This window comes from Eumetopias jubatus, unplaced genomic scaffold (genome assembly GCF_037043125.1).
Source record: "Eumetopias jubatus isolate StellerSeaLion01/CBP00866 unplaced genomic scaffold, mEumJub1_p1.0 scaffold_3, whole genome shotgun sequence".
NCBI classification, from domain to species: Eukaryota; Metazoa; Chordata; class Mammalia; order Carnivora; family Otariidae; genus Eumetopias; species Eumetopias jubatus.
In genome coordinates, this window is record NW_028274809.1 from 79,390,568 (window position 1) to 79,411,778 (window position 21,211).

The 21,211-nt window shown below is 43.5% G+C and overlaps 1 protein-coding gene across 1 annotated transcript; it reads left to right on the forward strand.

The window, feature by feature from the left end:
* Positions 1–1,310: 1,310 nt before the first annotated feature.
* Positions 1,311–20,987, forward strand: RND3 (Rho family GTPase 3). Its single transcript, XM_028113149.2, has 5 exons — positions 1,311–1,723; positions 2,202–2,289; positions 13,706–13,815; positions 17,466–17,600; positions 19,017–20,987. Exons 1-5 carry the CDS (start codon positions 1,574–1,576, stop codon positions 19,266–19,268), a joined length of 735 nt encoding a protein of 244 aa, XP_027968950.1. The 5' UTR covers positions 1,311–1,573; the 3' UTR covers positions 19,269–20,987.
* Positions 20,988–21,211: the final 224 nt, after the last annotated feature.

Here is a 21,211-nt window from a genome sequence, read left to right on the forward strand (position 1 = left end):
GGGGAGGGGGAGGGGCAGCGGGAGAGGGAGAAGCAGACTCCCTACGAACAGGGAGACCAACACCAGGCTCCGTCCCAGGACCCCGGGATTATGACCTGAGCCATAGACAGACGCTTAATTGACTGAGCCACGCAGGCGCCCTGAACGTTCTGGGTTTTCACCTCACCTTCTCATTTACAAGCCTAGAAGTCACCATAAGGGTACCTATAAGATTTTTGGCCAATGTCCTTACTACATTTTAATAGTTGAAACCTTTCCATTTGAAACATAGGAGATGAAAATGGGAAAAGAAGGACTTCTGATAAGGAAAAAAGAACAAACACATGGCCATTTTGCTCCTCTTTTAGATTTTGGGGGTGGGTGGGAAGGGGGATGGGTGTAAAAATGAGGGGGAGAGGGAGCAGAGTTGTGCCTGCATTTTCCAACTAAGCATATTTGTGTTTTCTGGGTACATCTCTGATTCTTGGGAAGGGGAGGCTACAGAGAGAAGAAACCAGGGCAGGATCAAATACCCTCCTACCCATCTCATTGCAACAAGGGGGAATGGCTGCCTTGTGTGTTTGGGTTCCTAGTGCAATAGGGCTGAGTTTACAATGGGTTTTGCACTCAGTTATAAGCATCTTCTGCTTTTCTTTTTTCTCTGCTCCCACCTCCTGTACCCACTCCTCAAAACCTTTCTGCCTCCTCCTGAGTGACTGAAACTGACAGGTTTCAGAAGCCAGTGTGTTGCTGTGACCCAGACAAGCCAGATCCCGCATCTGAAATAGCCTGGCTTAGCTATTGTTCCATGGCCTATATACTTGATACAAACCGTTTCTTTCTAAAAATAAATAAATAAATAAATAAATAAAATAAATAAATACAACCACTTAACCCTTCCCAACCCAAGATTTGCTTCCTATAACACAACCACTTAACTCTACCCAATCCAAGATTTACTTCCTGTTTTTTTTTAACTATGTTTCAACTTGGGTGAGAAATGTTTTTGCTTTTACAAATGTTCATGAGGATTATGTAAATCAGCCCCTATTAAAAGGTTTTTAGAGGAATCCTAATAAAAATCAATATGCACAGACATTCCGTTTCCCACCTCCTCCTGGACTTGTACAGTCCCATCCTATCAGCAAAGCATAGTTGGGGTGTTCAAGTTGTCCCAGAGACTTAGTCTGGAAATAGATCCCACACGGTCACCCTAGAGGGCGCACTGTTTACATTTTCGGCAAGTAAGGAGACCGCGCTTGCTCCCAGGCTCCATAAAAGGGGAGGAGGCGGATCAGTTTCCTTCTCTCATTGAGAGAGAGGATTGGAAGGCCGGGCGTATAAAGCCGCGCAGAGAGCGTGGAACAAAGCAGTCGGATCGGAATTGGACTTGGGAAGCGCGGTGTGGAGTCAGGCATAAAACTTGGAGGGGAGTAACGAGCCTGGCTCCTCTAGCCCCTCGGCTGTGCTGCGCTCCAGGAGTTCCCACCCGCTTTGCGTTGTATTTTTATATCTGCTTTTTATAGAGAGAGAAATATATATTTTTTCCTCTTAAGAGAAAATTTCTGTTCCAAGAGAAAATAAGGCAAGATCAATGAAGGAGAGAAGAGCCAGCCAGAAATTATCTAGTAAATCTATCATGGATCCTAATCAGAACGTGAAATGCAAGATAGTAGTAGTGGGAGACAGTCAGTGTGGGAAAACTGCGCTGCTGCATGTCTTCGCCAAAGACTGCTTCCCCGAGGTGAGTGTGGCCGGCCGGGGCTCGGACGAGGGAGGGGGTCGGCCTGCGGGAATCCCCCCGTCTCGGGTTGGGCTTCTCCTCGCTTTCCCCCTTTACCCGATTTTCTAAGCAGTCTTTCTTACTACTTTCCCCCTGGTGAGACTGCCCGGAAAGGGAAAGTGAGCTGGAAGCGTTCAGGGGACGCGTCTGTACATTCTGCTGTTAGCCTCTTGAAACTTGTTCGGTCCTGTGTGCGGAACCCCGGGTTGGGAGGTTTGGATCCTCAGGTCTTGGAGAGCAGGGTGGTACGGGTGTTGAGTCCCGGGTTTCGGAAAGGGTCCGCGTGTCCGGTGTGTGCGTTTTTTTTTTTTTTTTTTTTTTTTTTTTTTTTTTAATTGGGGAGTGAGGAAGCGATTTTCAGAGGGTGTTGTGCGGGTGTCGTTCATTTTAGATAACCTTTTTGCCCTGTTTCCTTCCTCTGTCCATTTTGTTTGTCCAGAATTACGTCCCTACAGTGTTTGAGAATTACACAGCCAGTTTTGAAATCGACACACAAAGAATAGAGTTGAGCCTGTGGGACACTTCGGGTAAGAGAGTCGTCGGACCGCGTGGCGCTTGGGGCGGGCGGGTTTCCAGCACCACAAGGGTGCGTGGCGGGTCTCGGGACCCAGCGCGTGGCACGCTCCCAAGCACCCAACCGCGCACCACCAGCGCAGCCGGCGCCCCTGGGTTAACTTTGCCTCTTCCGAGGGATTCCCGCGGTCCCTGCTGGGTGAACATTTTGTCCCTGATGGGTGGGGGTGGGGGACGATGATGGGTAGGGGGTAATGGGAGTGGGGGGAGAAGGGCGCTGTGTGCCCGCCGGATGACCCCGCAGAGGAACCGCTTGTAGCCAGGTGGCCGGGGAGCGGCTGGCCCGGGGGGAGGGAGGGTCGTTCCCGAGTCGCCTGTGGGCGGCCCAGGCGGCCCGATGTGGAGGGGGGAATGCATGCGCCGCCTCAGAACTACCTTGCTCGCGGCGGGCGCCCCTCCAGGAGCTAACCTAATGATTGTCGGAGAGTCGGGGAGCGCAGCGGGAGTGGTGGGAGGTGGGAGAAAATCCCCGAAGCGATGCAGTTACGTGTGTATTCAGCGCTTGGGGGAGAGCAATGTGAGCGCAAGCTGCCGCGGCGCCCGTGACGCCTACAGCCAGGAATGCGCTGGTGGCGCGGGCAGCACCCGGCAGAGCGGTCGCCGGCCCTCGTCTTCTGCCGCCGGCCGCCCGCGCAGCCTCGGTGCGGATCTGCAGATGCGACACCCCTCGCCAGCCCCAAGTGATCACGCCGCAACCCCCCCCCCCCACCCGGGCCCTCGCCGTTCCCTCGCCGTTCCCTCCTGACGACCCCCCACTGCATCACCCTCCGCCAGCCTACAAGGCCGCGGGCAGCGCTCTTCGCCTTTGACCTTCCTGCCCAGTTGAATTATTGGCGTCGTGGTGAATTATTTTCCAGGGTCTGGGGTTCAAGGCCGGGTTATCGCCTTCTCTACGCCCACCCACCTACCTGGCCTGTGGTGGTAGAGGGGACCGGTACTCCGCGGGGGAGGCTCCCAGCACGCGGCTATTAGGGATCTGGGCTGGGTCAGGCGCCGTGAGGGCGGGAGGCTCCCTGGAATTTCGGGCTGGTACCCGTCCCCCACCCCCCACCCCCACACGCACACCCCCTGCGGTGCTGGGAGGGTCGGAGCGGGGACGGGAAGAATCCCGTTTCCCAGAAGGGTGTCGCCTCTGGAGGAGGAGGAGCCACCGGGAAGGCCCGGTGAAGGCCCCTGCGCTTCGGTCTGGGAGCGTAGCAGGGAGCTGGGCTGCTGCGGGTGAACCGAGCCAAATCCCGGGTGAAACTAGCAAGGAGGAGCGCGCAAGTGCCAACACGCAGGCGTTGCTGTCAGGCAGGGAGGCCCCCGCGGTGGACCTGCGCCCAGCTGGGAGTGGCCTCGTGGAGGTGCTTTTGGACTGTGCGAGCTTCCCGCAGCCCTTGGTTTTAACCTTAGGAGCCCCCGGGGGACATAGGGGATTAGAGAGCATAAGGAAGGGACCAGACTGACAGGGTCGCCAGAGGCAGTCCCTGCACAAAGGCAAACGAGAAGTCTCGCACGAGCGCCTCTCCACGGCCGGTGCCAGATGCTCATAGTGTTGCAGTGGGAGGCGCTGATTTTGTTTCCCTCTAGAGAGTCAGGCTCTTCCTCAAGCTTGACCAGGGGCAGCAGAACCAGAACCTCACGGTGTTTTGTACCGGGCTGTGCACGCACAGTCTCACGACTACAGGGAAGATGTGGATAGACAGAATGGAAGTGTTTTCTTACTTCAGTAGTTCCTGTTATCGGAATTGTTACACAGCCTAGTACTTAATGGGCCCTAATTCCCAGACACATCGTGATATTTGTTATACCTGGAGTGCAGGACAGCTGGTATGGTACCAATAATTAGCGTCAGTACTTAACCCTCCCCCAGCCTGTTTGGACCTAATGCATGATAAGAATTATGTAGGCATGGGGTCTGTAATTCTGATCCAGTGTTGATAAAAATCCGTGTTTAGATCTTAACTACTGGTTACCAGGGATTTCTGTGTGCAAATCCCTACCTCCCTGAGTCTCATTTCATCATCTGAAAAAAAGATACAGAGCTAGACAATGTGCAGGATCTCTCCCAGCTCCATGCTTCTTGGCCTTAGTACACCAGGCAGGCAAGTCCTTTTGTTTCCCAGGACCTCTGTGGGCTTCAGCTCTGAGTCCCAGTGGATCTCTCATCCCATGCTGGGGTTTTCACCACTACCCCCAAGCCAGGTTCTGAACAGTGCCACCCTTTCCTGGTGGATTTAGGAAGGAGACTCAGTTGGGTAGGGAGGGGGCATGGCTGGGCTTACAGGAATGCTGGGTTATGCCTCCCCTGTGTCCTGCTTCATGAGTCACAGGACCACCAATGGAGATTTTAGATTCAGCGACCAAAGGGCTAAATTGACTTTTTTTAGGAGAGAAGAGGCACGTTGTTTTTCCAAAGGCTAGAAAAACAAAATGTTGTCAGTTTACAGTTGGAGGCTATGCTTCACGTGTGCAGATAAAAGCACTTCAGATATTCTCAAATATTTAATCCATGCCGGAGAGTTTGTAGTCCCTGCACACGTAACATCATGCCTTGCACACAGTAGTCACCGAGTAAAATCTGTTAAATGAACAAATGAATAATCATATGCATAGTTTCCAGGGAGATAAGATTCCCTGACATTTATTACCACTGAATTACCTGTGCACAAAGAATGGCAACGTTATAAACACTGCCTTTCATCAGATTATAGATAATCACCTGAAATGAAGTCTGTAGTGAAATAATCACTGGTATTTTTATTTAATGAAACAAAACCTATTCATGTTTAACTAAAATATAAAGGTTTGAAAAAACCGTGATTAAGAAAACATCACACTGCAGAATTATCTGGTAATGAAATCTTAGTTGGAATTTAGATTTATACAAATGGGGGGAAAAAGGCATAAGGGAATTTAGAATCCTATTATGCTGTTTGTGAGGTGAAATATTAGTTAATTAAGCACGGTCACCAAGCACTTGTTAAATTCTAAGAATAGATTGTTTCCACCAAAAATGGTTTATCATCCATGAGTGAAAAACACCTAGTAAGAGCCATTGCATCAGCTCTGATGCAGATATGATAATCATATCAAGTACCGAACATTTTCCTACTTCATCTCAAGGTTTTCATAACAGATTTCTGAACAGCATTATTTTTTGACAAATATTTGACATTTTCTTTGCCCACTAAGACATTTGTTTAGTTCAGGTTGTGAAAATAATTGCATATGCCTGATGACTCTTGATACGTTTATTTTTTCCAACTGCTGTCAGTTTAACTCTGGAGAGAACATTCCAGCCAAAGTCTTTAAAGTCCTAAATGTCAGGTTTTTTCCCCCCTTTTAGAACTCTGTGAAAGTTAACGATTAATAAGAAAAATGAGGCATGCCTCACTTCCCTTAGGTAGGAAGAGAGATGGCATAAACGTTGTTCTTTGCATGGTATTCACATCCTGTCTAGCCTCCTAGCAGAGGGGCATTTAGGAGACAGAAGTAGTTGTCTTGTGTGGGTTCTGTGCTTGGACAGCTTCTCATCAGGGGTCTCCTTTTCCCTCCAGCAGTCATGCAATGATGCATAGGCAAAATTGCTCCTTTGGGTATAGGAAAGCACATCAAGTGGAATTAGGGTATGTGGGGCCTCTTTGTACCAAGAGAAGAGAATTCATTCCCCACTTTTTGAGGCACAGTACTTCACAGTTCTTTCCACTCTCTCTCTTTCTCTCTCTCCCTCCTTTCTTTTCACATCTACTATGAACAGGCCCTCTGCTAGGCCTTAGAGATGCAGTGTTAATTTATAGTCTTGTCCCTAAGAGTCATATAGCCCTGATGGGGCAGGGAGTGGGGAGAAAGAAGCTCTCCCTGCCTAGTGTAGCTGCTGTTCAACCTATGTTGAGCTCATTTTGTCCGGTTCTTTTACCTAAGGCCCTTGTTCCACCTGGTTACAGTGTATTTCCCTAGTCAGGAGTCCCTAGTGCTGATGCCTCCTTTAGATCCTCCTCAGGTAGGAAACACTTCCTCCTTCCCACCCTCAAGGCACACACCAATTAAAGCAACCACAAATGGCAATTTGCCACCTAATTTCTTATAGCTTCTTGAAGTTATTCCAGCCACCCCCCCAAAGTAAACAAAACCTTCTTTTAAATAATGCCGCAGTAAATCCTCTAAAAGCGGGGATATTTAAAGGTAGTTTCTGGATGCAGAACCATCATATTCTGGGCTTTAATGAGAAATACTGCCTTTTCATTGATAAGGTGAGCATTTTATTTCTAGTTGCAGAAATGCTCCTAATGACTTTCAGATTCACTCAGTGAGTTCCTGCAAAGCAATGGGTAATGGTTTCAACATTTTGAAGTGATAAGTGAGACCAAAGTAGTTCTAATATCTTGTGTTTCAGAATGTGCCACATTTGCCAAGCACAGAAGCAATTTATAGCATGAAGCCACATGCCTACTAATAATAGGAACTTAGTCACTTAAGGATCGCCATATCTTTTCCCAAGTGATTTGATTGCGGTGTAATTTCAGCACATGTGATTTAGGGAGTAATAATCATTCATGCCAGCTTTTAACCAGTGCAAGTTAATGCACATTTTATTTAAAGCATATTATTAGTTATAAAATACTCAATTCAGCTGCTAAAATTCCCCCACAATAACTATGCTATCGCCTCATGAACACTCTTTTGAATCTTGTCATGGTACAAGCTTTTAGTCCATGGATGCTAAAGTTAGCACTTTCTGTGTTGGTTTTTAGCATAATTAACAGAGAATGTAGTATTCTTTAAATCTTATACTTAAAGGAAAAGGGAAAAAAGAAAAATCTCAATTACCCTTGGCCCGTCTTTGAGGACAAACTCCTATACAAACAGAAGTCAATGCATATTATATTTGTACCTTATCCGTAACATTTGAAGAATGGTCTTCCTGACAAGCACTGAAGTGAAATATTTCTTAACAGGGATAGAAGTGTTTCAGCAGTGTTGGGGATTAGTGTGTAATTAATCCAGAAAAGCAGCTTCAAAAGAGTTCCCTGTCCCTTTTTTTGTAATTGAACATGTAAATTAACATATCAAGGCAAGTCCTATGGAAATGATTAGAAAGCCAGGACGTGTTTTTTAAGGTACTCTGTGTGCAGGAATTCTGCTAGGTGCTGTGGGAGCAGGGGAGGGGGGGAGGGGCAAAGCAGTTCCTGCCCTCAAGGTACTCATTGCTCCCCACCGCCGCCCCTTTGGTACCTTAGTCCTTGTTTATAGGAGGGTGAGTCCAGAGATTCTAAAGCCAGATTCACCCCACAGAAAGAAGATCCAAAGAAGAGTTGAAGGCCACAGGTCCAGCCCACCCCCTGACTGGTGACTCATTCTCAATGAAACCACAATTCCTTCCTTATCTCTTGAAGTTGACTCAGTTCTTAAGAAGTCTTTAACATCCCTCCCTCTTGAAAACATGCCTACATTTAATGGCTCTCAGTGAAAACAAGATTCTGAAAGTTGAAGAATTCTCACTTAAATTAATCTCATTTGAGAAAGGAAGAGGGCAAGGATTTACAAAGAAGCCAGAGAAGCAGGAAAACTTGTGATGTGAATATCAAGGGCAAAATTGCAGAAAACCAGTTAGATTTTAAGGTGGTAATGATCCCTAGCAGCTTAGACTTTCAAAACCAGGCTCAACTCAGTGTTCACCCTGAAACTCTGTAAGAGATGCAGATTAAGGCAAAACAGACCTCTGAATTTGCATGGTGATTTTCAATAAGCCATATATAAAACTATACTTGGAGATTTGTCCACCATGCATTAAAAAAAAAGTATAAATTCCCTTTCTAAGTCCATATCTATCTCTAGACCTTTTTAAAAATCTCATTTAGTCACGTTCCGCACCCCCCGTCTGGTTTCTTGCTAAGTTGCGCATTTCAGTGAGGTGTCCAGATTGGTTATTCAGATACCATGTGAAATAACCAGATGTTTCCTCATCGATACAGTTCCTGCACATAGATATGACACCAAGGACCAATGGTTTCTCCAAATAGCTCATGGTGCTTGGTGGGCTGTGCCAAATGAATTAGTTGTGCCTTAGCCATTTCCTGAGGCCCTTTAAACATTTCGGTTACTATATACTGGCAACTTTACTCAGAGACCCCCTTGACAAAATAGAAATTTCACTGGCATGGAATGTAAGCTGCCTTAGAAGTTTTATCAGGTGTTGTACACATTCGTTTTGAAAAATGAGCCTGATGACACAAGACAGCATGTGGCAAGGTGAATTCACTCATGGGACTCTCCTCCAAGGGATCAGATGCTTTTAGTATATAAAAGACAAAATCTTCAATCTATTACGGAATGATAATGTAATTTTGAAAATACCCGTCTGTACTTATCCCTAATGTTCTGTGACCTACCATGGTTCTACTTTAAGTAAAATATTTTGAGTCTTCTACTTTTTTAAGTATCTAAATAAAATTAGGCATTTAAATCCAAAGTTTTATTTAAAGCTCAAAAATAGCAATCATTTCTGCCTCTTTGACTTTCTCTCCAACTATGGACCTGCATTGCCCTCAGAAATTGAAAATATTGATTGTGTTTTTATAGCAACACAGCAGTGCCCTCAAATTTTCATAAAATCTGTTTATAATTCCTATTAATTTGAACTTCTGAAGAAACAAAGGAAATTGCCTCCGTGGGAATGTTTGTTGCATTTTTATGGGCATGGCGCTCATAGTGCAGACTACTTGGGAAAAATAATACAACAGAGTCTTGTACTAAGCCAGACACAAAAGTTCTGCCCAGGCTTGATTCACATTTTTGAGATCATTGCTGATTTGAAGTTTTCACTCTCAGTAGAGATGGCATGAGGAAATGGAATCTGCTAATAACTGGGCAGCGCATACAGGCTCACATGGTAGCTGCTGTTCAGTGCACATGTTCTCTTGTTGGCCACTAAAAATACCAAAGGTTAATATATTTTCTTTGCCAAAATTATACAGTAGTCCCAATTTTATTGTTCTTGGTAGGAATTTCTTATGCGGGATGGGGAAGTTTTTCAGTTTTACGTTCAAGAGAAGGAAGTTATGTTTATGAAATACTCAACTAGAAGGGTTTGCAGCTCTCAAGCTCCTGTAAAGCCTCAGTGTTTGAACTGGTTTTGCAAAAGGTTCCAGAAAGCCTCCCTTTTGGGCATGAATCTTCTTACATATACATTTAATTATGGACATATATGGTGTGTTCTATCTTTGTGGACGGATGACTGAAGCAAGCAGCTATGTGTCTGCAGAATTAGTTTCTGGGTGAGGCACTTTGTGACTATTCTTGGGCTGGAAATAATTGCTGTCACCCAGAATTAATGATCTTGAAGACAAAGATGGTTAGACCTGAAATTTCAAAAGCCTTTTAGAACTTTGCTGATGTTTGCCAAGCTTGAGAGAACTCTTGAGAACCCCAATTGCCTACTGCTTCTGGTCTACTCAGAACAAAACTTTTTGACTGAATTGGGCAGGGGATGGACACACTTTACATATGTGCTGTAGCTGTGTCTTTACAATATAGAGTTTCCGAGACTTTTCCCTTTGATGGTCTGATAGGTGAATTAGAAAGGACTTTGGAATAGTGCTGTGTGCCTAGAGTTTTGTGGGGTGGAACAGAAATGCAGCACCTGGGAATTCCCATAGGCATGGAGCCAGTCCCACATGCTGAGAAAGAGTTGTACTTGACTTGAGCAAAGCTCAGCACCTGGACTACCTAAATTAGGCCCTAGCACATTGCTGGGTGCTAGAGTACCGGCCATATGTACTTCCTTACTTACAGAATGTGGGGCGCCCTTCCTTGTGTTGGGTTCAGTCCTACACTTACCCTGGAAGCTTTTCACGTGCATCTCTTAAATCCATAGAAGTGTTTTGCTGTTTGGCTACATGGAATGTTTGCAGACTTTTCTGGAGGGATGTAGAAGTTAGAGGCAGACATTGTCTGTTTGGTCGGCTTACTTCCGGGCTCGTGTTTGGTGTCTCTTCTGGCTCCCCACATTGCTTGTCACTTCCCAGGGGCATTCCTGGAATTCCTCTTCATTTTCCCTTGGCTGGTGAGTTGTCCCAGGCATGCCAGTGATCACACCCTGCACTCTCCAGCTTTGCTTTTCTTACGTCCTCTGTGCAGTAGCACAGGCTTTATGGGAAGAATAGGGAAGAAATCAAAGTGCTTAAGCACAGAGTGGACTCTGTCAAATTACACAGGATTTTTTTTTTTTTTAACTGAAGGCCCTGCTTAGCTGATGAATTGTTACCGAGTTTTTCCTGGTAGAACAGTTCTCTATAATTCTATATTGTCTCTTTTTTCTTTACTACAAAACAATAGAGACAGATTTTTCAATCCAAAAAAAGTTTTCCTCTTAACCCTATCAAAAAATAAAATGAACAAATGGCCTTTTTATTTTTAATGACAAATTACTCTTGTAGTTGGTGGTTAGACAAATTATGCTTATAACTAATAAATGTGGAGATCAGTTTTATTACCCCGTTGGGACACTTGTTGATCTGAAAGTGCCGTTCATTAGCAAAAGTAGTAAGACAGGATCAAAGTGTCATTCCTAATTAGATCTTGTTAAAGCTCTTTAAAATTACCTCTCTACCTCACCAAGAAAGGTGGCTTCCTTCTCAGGAACCTTTACCTACAAATGTATTTTCATTCAAAATATTAAACAAAATAAAAACAAAGGCAGAAACAAACCTCCATAAGAATTTGGTTTCGGTTGCAAACTGTTTTCATTTTCAAGTCAGCCCAGTGTCTACATTTTGCAGATATATGGGTATACCTACTAAGCACAGAAGGCAGCTCATTTGTAAGTAGTAAGCTGGAGTCTTCAGCCTTGACTGAGGCCTGAAGACAAAGCCAGATCCTCTTTGTGGCCATAAACCGGGTGGGGGAAGGAAGCCCAGTCTACAAAGGGAGGGAGGGGTATTCTCTGCAGCCACGTGGTGACCTGAGTGCTGAAACCATTCCCGGATTTTACTGGTAGTCCCAGTGTTAATTATTCTATTTTAGCACCTTGGTAATTCCCCAGATGTCTTTCCTAAATTTTGTATTGAGCAAAGATGGTCTCCATTGTTATGTAGAGTGCTCTTAGATCCAAGACCAGTGGTGAGTGCTCTCATCCAGTCTTAGTCCTCCTGTCCTGAAAGCACCTGGAGTTGCCTTTTCTCCAAAGTTCAGGTCTGATAGAGGCTGGAAAGTAGCCACCGTGAGTTAGTTGTGTTTTGTAATGTGAGTGATTTCCAAGAAAGATCTCTGAGGCCTTGTTGGGCTCCTGACCACTGGAATTGTTGGAGAGCTATACTTTATGGACTTGGGGTCATGTCCTATCTTGCCAACTTGGAAGAGCAGAGGAAGTCCTCGTGCACGTGTCTGGTATTTGGACTTCCTCTCTACAATCTGGAATTTTCTGACTCTGTTTGGCAAGAGACTTTCTAAATGTTTACAGAAGAAGCTGTGTTAAAGTTAGACTTTGGACCCAGAGCGAGAGAGGTTGCAATGGAACTTCACAGAACAAATACAGAAAGAACCATAATACCCAGATATAGTGATAAGCCATCTCATTTCTGAGACCTCTCAAAAATGCTTAAATTAGTGAGCTGTTTGTGAATTATTCTCTTGACCTCAGATTTCTTCAGGTGGCTGAAAAAGCAGTCGCAACTTGTCATTTTCAGAGACAGCTTCATTCCAGTATGCCTTAATATTTAAAACGACTTGGTTTTTTTTTTTTTTAACTCTAAACCTTTAAGCTTTTGGAAAGTGTCTTTCAGTTGTCAGTCGCTGTTACACCAGAGTCCTGATTCCAGATGTGTGTAGGGAGCTACTGTAGCTCGTGAAAAATTCTGGCTTAGATTTCTTTCTGGTTCCTAGAACATTCCTGTCTTCCTTGCTTGTAGACACAGCCAGCTTGAAGTTGTCACATCCATCCTGAAAGCAGCTAGTGAAAAGGCCACCGTGTTCATGGGGTCATGTCGTGAATGCTGGGGACCGGAGATATACTGTAAATAGGGACGATGCACCCTGACTATAGTAACTTAGAGGTCTCAGAGCAGCCTCCTGAAAAATGTTGTTTTGATAGAATTGTAAGGGATTATTTTAAAAGCTTCTTCAGTCTTTCTCTCCTCCTGACTTTGACTATGGGGGTTTTGATTTCTCCGGGGACATGTCATGTTTTTCTGCTGGAAATGGAAGGTGATGTCAAAATGAAATTGGGTTTCAAAACAGTTGGTAGCTTAGATTTTCTTTCCCTCTTCTGGACTCAAATATGTATGCATGTGAAACGAGTTTCATGTGATGGCCTGTGAAACGTCAGTATATGGAATATGGAAAATGATTTTCTTAAAGAACAAATAACATTGGCAAGCTGGGTTTAATTTTATAGTCACAGCATTTTCTAACAATTGACTTCATGTAATTGCCCATCCTTTGGGATTCTTAAAGGAATAGAAGAAATTTTCTAAACGATGAGATGGTTCTGGGGTTGTATTAATTGGCTGGTAACTTGAACCTCTTGGGTACCCTGGATTTAACTCGGGCTGAGATCCTTCCCTCTCCCGAGATGGAACTGTGTAAAAAAGGGACATCATCCAATATGGCATTTATTACATTCTTTGGTTGTAACAGGAAGAGAGTCCATACAGGGTTTGGGGGTAAGTTTCAGTAAGCAAGCTCAAAGGTCAATGGCTTATCTAAACTTGTAACTTTGTGCCATAGGGTGGCTCTGTGCTTGCTGGGGTTCTCTTTGCAGAGCTGGCCCTTTCCTCCCTCGCCCACTCATCCCATCCTATTATCAGAGAGATCCGGAGTTCTGGGCTCTTTCCCAAGAAGTAGCTCCCTTTATGGTGCTTGTTACCACTCTGCTTATAATAGCAACATCACAACCATAACCAGAGTTAATAATTATCAGTCCCTTACTAAGTGCCAGTCACTGCCCGGGTTCATTTAATCCTGGGTAGTACTGTTGTCATCTTCATTTTAGAATTAAGAATCAGAGACACAGAGTCCTAAATCTACCTTGGCCCCCGACTTCAGGGGTGGAGATGGATTTGCGCCCCAAGCCACCTGACTTCTGATGCTTCCGCTCTGCCCATCACCCAGGTGCCTTTAGGGACTCTGGACTGTGCAGATTTCAACTTAAGGTCCTGGCTCCTCCCCTTGAATTTGAGACAGATACCAGTGAGTCTTCGTTGTCTTCTGGTGGAAATTGAATATATTACCACTGGGCTTTTGCTGGTTTGCATTCTTTTCTAAGAACTAGAAGAGGTGGGAATGGGGCCATGTGATATTCAAGGGATCTAATTCAGAAGGGCGGAGTTCATGTATGATGGATACATGGAATTTTTATCTGAAAATGTGTGTATCTTTGTTTCTTCTCAGGTTCTCCTTACTATGACAACGTCCGGCCCCTCTCTTACCCGGATTCAGATGCTGTGCTGATTTGCTTTGACATCAGTAGGCCAGAGACTCTGGACAGCGTCCTAAAAAAGGCAAGTGCTGGGGATGAGGGCCCAATTCAGTCCCGGCCCATGGGTAAAACAGACACGGGGGGTTGGCTGGGGAGCCCCAACACTCTACTTAATACTGTGCTATGTATTTTGTAATTAAAACATTGGAAAAAAAAAACACTCGCATACCATAACAGCATTTCCACACATACATGTCACAAGTTTTGATGATGAACCTGCTTAAGAATTTCTTTCATTTTAAAAAACAAAATACCCTCTAAAGAGCCTCTGTGTTTATCCTTTGGGCAGAAATGGTGCAGCTAAAAATAATTATATTTGATTACTCTCAAGCATGTGTTTTCTTTTTTCATCCTTCATTTCCCCTATAGTTTGTGCCTTAGTTTACAGGTTTACATTTGGCCTCAATTGAGATAGTGAGATGAATGCAGTAATTGCCATTTTAATATAGAAACTGTGCTTCGGCAGTGATGTTATTTATTAGAAATAGAACTATTACAGGAGGAGAGGAGTGAATTGTGATCAGAGAGATAGCACAGAGTAATAAAAACACTAGTTGTAAACATGAGGTAGATAACACACCTAGTTTCTGGGGGTTCATGAGGTTCAGTAGGTGGAGAAGGGCCCTGAGCAAGCTCAGGCTGGAACCAGGGGGAGGTCAGGAGGAAGGGAGCCTGTTGCAGGCTGGGTCACAGGTCCTGGGGAGGCCAGTGGGAGGGAGGAGTGTTCCTGGGCCTCTGCCAACCTAGGACTAAACCTCCTGGTAGTCACAGAAGGCATGTGTGTCCATGAATCAGCATGTATTAGCCACTAGCTGTTTTCTCAGTCCTGGCCTGAGTGCTGTGAGGTTTCAGAATCAGACCCTTCTATAGAGCACCCGCTCTTCTCCATGCACTAAGGCAGAGGATGTGGTTGAGAGCAAGGTAGTGTTTTCATTATCTTGCGTGTTTTTATTAGTTTACATTTCCCTATTATACTTGACTGCTTGTCTTAGGTGTCACTATGAAATTAGGATTTGAAGGCGATTTATTCTCCCCTCACCCCTGTCTCCTTACCAAACATGACAAACACAATTAGCTCAATGAAATATGAATTTCTTAAAAGATCAAAGACTCTTTTTAACTCCGTTCAATTTTCAGTAAGGTGTTATCTAACACAAATAATGCTAATGTTTGTCAGACTCCGGCAGGAATACAGCTTTCCTGTCTTCAAGGCTTGTGAGCAATTGCTAGACATGCAGAGGAGGCCAGAGTCATTACACAGCTGAAGAACAACATAACAACATGTCTACTGCTTGTCTGTAGATAAAAGAGATTGCTTATGTACTGGTTTTCACTGGATGTGTAGTATCAGGTTATGCATAATTTATGATGAAAAGCCTTGCTCTTGTTTTATTTTGCTTTTGTCTTCTGAGACCTAATGAATAGTGACTTTGGCCTTAGAGATATTAATGAATGTGTTTTACATCTGTGCGAAGTTTAAGGCTCATGATAACCTGTGCTATGGTTTGTCTTGATTAATTGACTCTTTAAGTCCTTGAATATCAAAGAGTTTAGAGTGACATAAAGCAGGATAGATCTTTTTCTTTTTTTTTTCTGGTTCATCTTCCAGTTGCTACTCCAGTGCCATCTAGCAAATGGGAGATGCTTCTAAATAACTCTGGAGGAAAGGAAGGAAGGGAGGTAGTTGGATAAATTAGGCTCTCGTGGAAAGTGTGTTACTTCCTTCAGTCTGCCCAAAGTACACCTCTAGATCTGGAGATGTCCCTTCTAGTGGTCTTTTAAATGACTCCTGCGGGATGTCCCTCTTATTAGTATTATATTCATGGCTTCATCACCCTCGCTCCTCTGTGAATTCCACAGCTGTGTCTTAATCATCTTTGTAATGACCACAGTACCTAGTAGAGCACTTACTGCATATTTGTGCGTGTGGGCTGCAAGAGCCAGCCTGGGTCCTGACCTTGGCCCTCCAATCCTCCCTCCCCAGGAGCCAGACTCTCCTGGGAATACTACGAACTCCTGACTCCCATCCTGATGGTCATTTCAAGCTTGAGGAAATGAAACCACGAAAAGTCAGCCTTTTGCTCTTTAAGAGGACAGTTGGAATTCCCTGCTAGGCATTTCTGGAGGTTCTAATAGTTCTCGTTAGGTCACGTGATAGCTAGCCAAGTTGGACTAAATTGAAACATTGAACAACTTCTGTAATTTAAAACTAACTTAAGGGCGTATGAGCTATAGGACCAGATGCCTTCCCGAGAGCCCAAAAGATGGGCCTTTGTAAATGTCAGGGTCTGTGTTGATTCAGTCACTTGAGTAGAGGTTCCTTAAGGGCAGGGCATTCTGTTTATTAACATTGTCTCCCGTCCCTGAAATCTCATTAGAAATTTCAGCCCGTGGTGGCAGTTCAGTCTTTCTTTATTTGTTTTTATTATTATGTTATGTTACTCACCATACATTACATCATTAGTTTTTGATGTAGTGATCAGTCTTTCTTGATGGGATTCGTGGGTGCATACCTGTGCTTGTGTTGGCTCTGCCTTATTCCCAGCCTTCCATGCTGGGAAGTTCTAGCTCAACATATCTGAGGAGATAGTCAGTTGTTAGAATATATAATTATTCCTAAAGCACTTTTATCTTTCAGAGATACCCCAATAATTAAGAAATTATTGAAGCTACCTTCTGACAACACCCAACAAGTCTCTTGCAGTAGGGACGGATAATGAGTCACAGAGAAGGAGAATAGATAATAAAATATAGAAGTGTTCCCCAATGGGTCCGCTTTAAAAAGTGGTAAAACTTTGGGGCGCCTGGGTGGCTCATTCGGTTAAGCATCTGCCTTCAGCTCAGGTCACGATCCCAGGGTCCTGGGATCGAGCCCCATGTCAGGTTCCCTGCTCTGTGGGGAGTCTGCTTCTCCTTCTCCCTCTCCCTCTACCTCTCACCCCACTCTGCCCCTCACCTCCCCACTCGTACACATGCGTTCACTATCTCTCTCTCAAATAAATAAGTAAATTTTTTAAAAAAAAGTAGTAAAACTTGGGATGCCTGGGTGGCTCAGTCAGTTAAGCATCTGCCTTCGGCTCGGGTCATAATCTCAGGGTCCTGGGATCGAGCCCTGTGTCGGGCTCCCTGCTCAGCAGGGAGTCTCCTTCTCCCTCTGCCTGTCATTTCCCTTGCTTGTGTGCTCAAGCGCGTGCGCGCTCTCTCTCTCTGATAAATAAATAAATAAATAAATAAATAAATAAATAAATAAAATCTTTTTTTTAAAAAGATTTTATTTATTTATTTGACAGAGAGAGACACAGTGAGAGAGGGAACACAAGCAGAGGCCAAGGGAGAGGGAGAAGCAGGCTTCCCGTTGAGCAGGGAGCCCGGTGCGGGGCTCGATCCCAGGACACTGGGATCATGACCTGAGCCGAAGGCAGACGCTTAACGACTGAGCCACCCAGGCGCCCCAATAAATAAATCTTTTTAAAAAAAGTGGTGAAACTTAGTATCTGAAAGATACTGAAAGATAAATGCAAATTTGCTTCTTCATCTGAAGTGACACTTTCTTCTAAATGTTCTTTTTGAGTCCCATTCCCAGTGTCTGCCAGTGGAGGAATTGTTTACCAATATATAGATGCCTGCACTTTGTTAATTTTTCATCTTTCTTCTCTTTCTCCGCCCCCACAGTGGAAAGGTGAAATCCAGGAGTTTTGCCCCAACACCAAAATGCTCTTGGTTGGCTGCAAATCTGACCTTCGGACAGATGTTAGTACATTAGTAGAGCTCTCAAATCACAGACAGACACCAGTGTCCTATGATCAGGTATGTATTGTCAGGGTGCAAATGTGGTTTTCAGAAAGAGTGACAGAGGTAGAATATCACTCATAATAAAATAAAAGTAGCCGCTTTTCTAAAGGCTCAACCAATGGTCAGCTCCAGGTTGAAGACTCTTGAGTACGATGCAGAATGAGCACCACGTGTTGAGATGGTGACATCTGGAGGAAGGGACTGGCAATTTTGTGCCCGTGCCTTTACACTGAGCATCTAAGCCCTTCGTGACAGCCCATAGCTCATATGGTGAAGACTGCAAAGCGATCTGGGGCAGGTAGGGGTTTGGCTGAGATTTTGATGGTGCTTTGATGCCTGACTCTTTCAAAAAGCTTTCCAATATTTTTTTAGCAGTTTACTTCATAAGGGTTATATAAGGATATATATGTATGCATAAATTAAGACAAGTTTGGGAAACATCTTTTAAAATGTGAAATGCTCTGTCATTCAGTAGGGTAATCACATGATATTTGATTACTGAGTATATAAACAGTGGATCATATTCTACACTTTGCATATCTCTGCAGCTCTCACTGGGTTTAAAGTTAAATAGATCTAAGAGAGAATGTGGTCAAATTGGTAATACTCTTTGAGAGAGTTAATCTTATTTTACACTCAGCAGTACAATAAAATACTTAAGAAGAACACTGCCAGTAAAGTAGAACACTCCATACAACCGTCTTTTAGAGAGTCATCATTTCTGTAGGGTTTTCCCCCAACTAGAAACGAGGGGGATCGGTTTCAGATGTTCCTGCTCCTAAAACTTAACACCAGATTCTAAAGCGTTCAAGTTGAGTTAGCTAGAATTTTCCTTTGTATTCATCATTTTAAATACTGCAGTCATCTTTGTCTTACATGTCTAACTAATAAAAACCTAGTTACTGGAATAAGCCATTTTGATGCACATGTGCTTATTCCTGTCTACACTGGTTTAGAAAGTCCGTATTTTGTGTTTCCCAAAGTTATAGATGCCACAACAGTGTTATTCCTTTCCTCATTTTATTTTGGCCATACATTTCAAAATTGATTCTAAATCCCATCCCATACCCCTGTTTTTTATACAGTCTATTGACTGGTCTTGAGCACCTTTTACACTCAAGAAAAATCAGACTTTCGCACCTCTGGAAAGTCAAGCACTATCTATTGAGTGATGATAATCGAACATCTTAGGACTGAGTCTTGACTGCAGATATTTATGGAATAATTTATTATTAAAATGTATTATGAAATAATTAAATTTTCAAAACCGGGCAGTTTTTTTTTTTTTTTTTTGCAGCAACCCTTGGAAAATACAGTTCACATATTAGAAACGCTTTGCGCCGCATTATTATTTTGTGGTATTGGGAAGACACTTTTATCACTTTCCCCCAAACCTTATTGCTGATTACGATGCATTCTTTTGCTTCTCAGGGGGCAAACATGGCCAAACAGATTGGGGCAGCCACTTACATCGAATGCTCAGCTTTACAGTCAGAAAACAGCGTCAGAGACATTTTTCACGTTGCCACTTTGGCGTGTGTAAACAAGACAAATAAAAACGTTAAGCGTAACAAATCACAGAGGGCCACAAAGCGGATCTCACACATGCCCAGCAGACCGGAACTCTCTGCGGTTGCTACGGACTTACGAAAGGACAAAGCAAAGAGTTGCACTGTGATGTGAACCCTCCGTTCTCTTTAAGGAGGACAAGGAAGTCTCCTGTAAAGAACACGGACCACAAAACAAAAAGGTGAAATCTGAATGAAGTGCACAGCCGAAGTCACGTATTTTGGAGGCTTAGGAGGTGTTTGAAAAGATGCTCATCTTTTTGGAATCCTGTCCTTAGGTTTGGCATGTAGAACAGGTGGTGACGTGAACACATTGAAGCGTTTGGAAGTGTGACTTGAAAAATATGCCAAAAAAAGAGAGATTCACATGGGCTAGATAAGGAGGAATACGACGACCTCCCCGAAAAAGAATCACGCTCTGAATGGTGCTTGCGTTTTTGTTTTCTTTTTTACAATCTATTCATGGATCTCTACTTTGATTTGATTTTTAAATGTTTTAGTCTCCTTTGCAAAAAAAGTATATATTAATATACCGTCCTCACTGGGGAACTGGCACTGTGACCTTAGCGTTTAGTTTTCTAGAGGATGTGATCTAATTTCCTCCTAGCTCATCATTAAAATGGAAATTGTATCAGGACCCATGGGATATCGGGAGGAAAAGTTGGTGAGGCTTTTCGAAATCTTGCCTTCCTGAAGATAACCGAGCAAGATGGTTCTGGAGAAAAGCTTTTGGGGTCTTGCAAGATATGCAGACCAGCACTACAAAGATCAAATAGATCAACTAGAAAAAAGATGTCCGTTTTTATTCAGTCTGATGGTTCTGTTCATCATTGTGATTGTCATGAAAAAGTGGTAAATTGCTCAATGTAATATTTTTGTGCGCTGTTTAGAAAAGAGGGTGTGTGATTTCTTTTGCCATCATTGATGAAAATGCAAAGTCATATAAGAGGTGTCTTGGTTTGACGTCCTAAAGTGATCCAAGGGGGGAAAATAATGTAGGTACTATTTTCGCCTGAAGAGATAATGAAGGAATAGTAGCAGAAAGCACAGTTTGTGAGTAAAGCTGTCTGGAATTCAGTTACCAAAACTACAAAGCAAAAGGCCTATTATTTTGGGATGAAGCTCCGGAAGTTGACAGCATCTGATGATCTCTTGGTTTATTTCACTTTCTTTAAAAGAACAGCTATAAGAGAAGGACCCTCTTACCTAAGCTTTAGAGAATCCTTAGAGGAAAAGTCTGTGATGTCAGTCCCGATGCTATACTAGGGCATTTCCAGAGAGTGATTGCTAAACCTCACTTACCCAGATTCAGCCAAGGCCCGTGTTCAATACTTGATTGCTGTTGTTACATAAAATAATCAGCATTTAAAATAGTTTACAGATATTTTTTGACCAGTTCCTTTTAGAGCTTCTTTCAGAGAAGAAACCAGATCTGACCTGTTTATTGTTGGCGCTTGTTGAAAACGAGCTTTCTTTCCAATGATAAAAGCTTCATTTTTGAAGTGTTGAAGCTGTGCTCCCATTAAATTGTGGCAGGAGAGGAGATTAAGGTAATTACAACACTCAGTTCTTTGTCTTACAAGCACTTTTGTTTTGTCTCTGCAAGAAAATACCATTCCAGTCATTTCCCACGAAATACAGACGTTTTACCAACATAATATGCTTTGATTGATGCAGCATTATGCTTTGGGCAGTGTTACAAAATAGCTGGCAAGTGCTTTCTGTATTTAAATATTGTAAAGAGAAAATAAGTTATAACTGTTATAAAGCAGAACTTTCGTTGCATTTTTTTTAAATGTTGAAGTCACTTTGTATGTTTGTTTGGTCAATGTTTCCGCAGTATTTATTAAAACATACTTTTTTTTTCCTTCAAATAAAAAAGTAACCATGTCTTTGTCTAAATGTGATTTGTCCTTTATTATCTACTTCCTGATTTAGCTGTTTGGTTTTGTTTAATAGAGATGATGAAAGCATCCGGCCTCACGTTTTCTTGAAGTAGTTGGCTTTGAAATTTTTTGACTCTTGCCAGTAGTGAAAGTTTCTTGGGAAATGATAAAT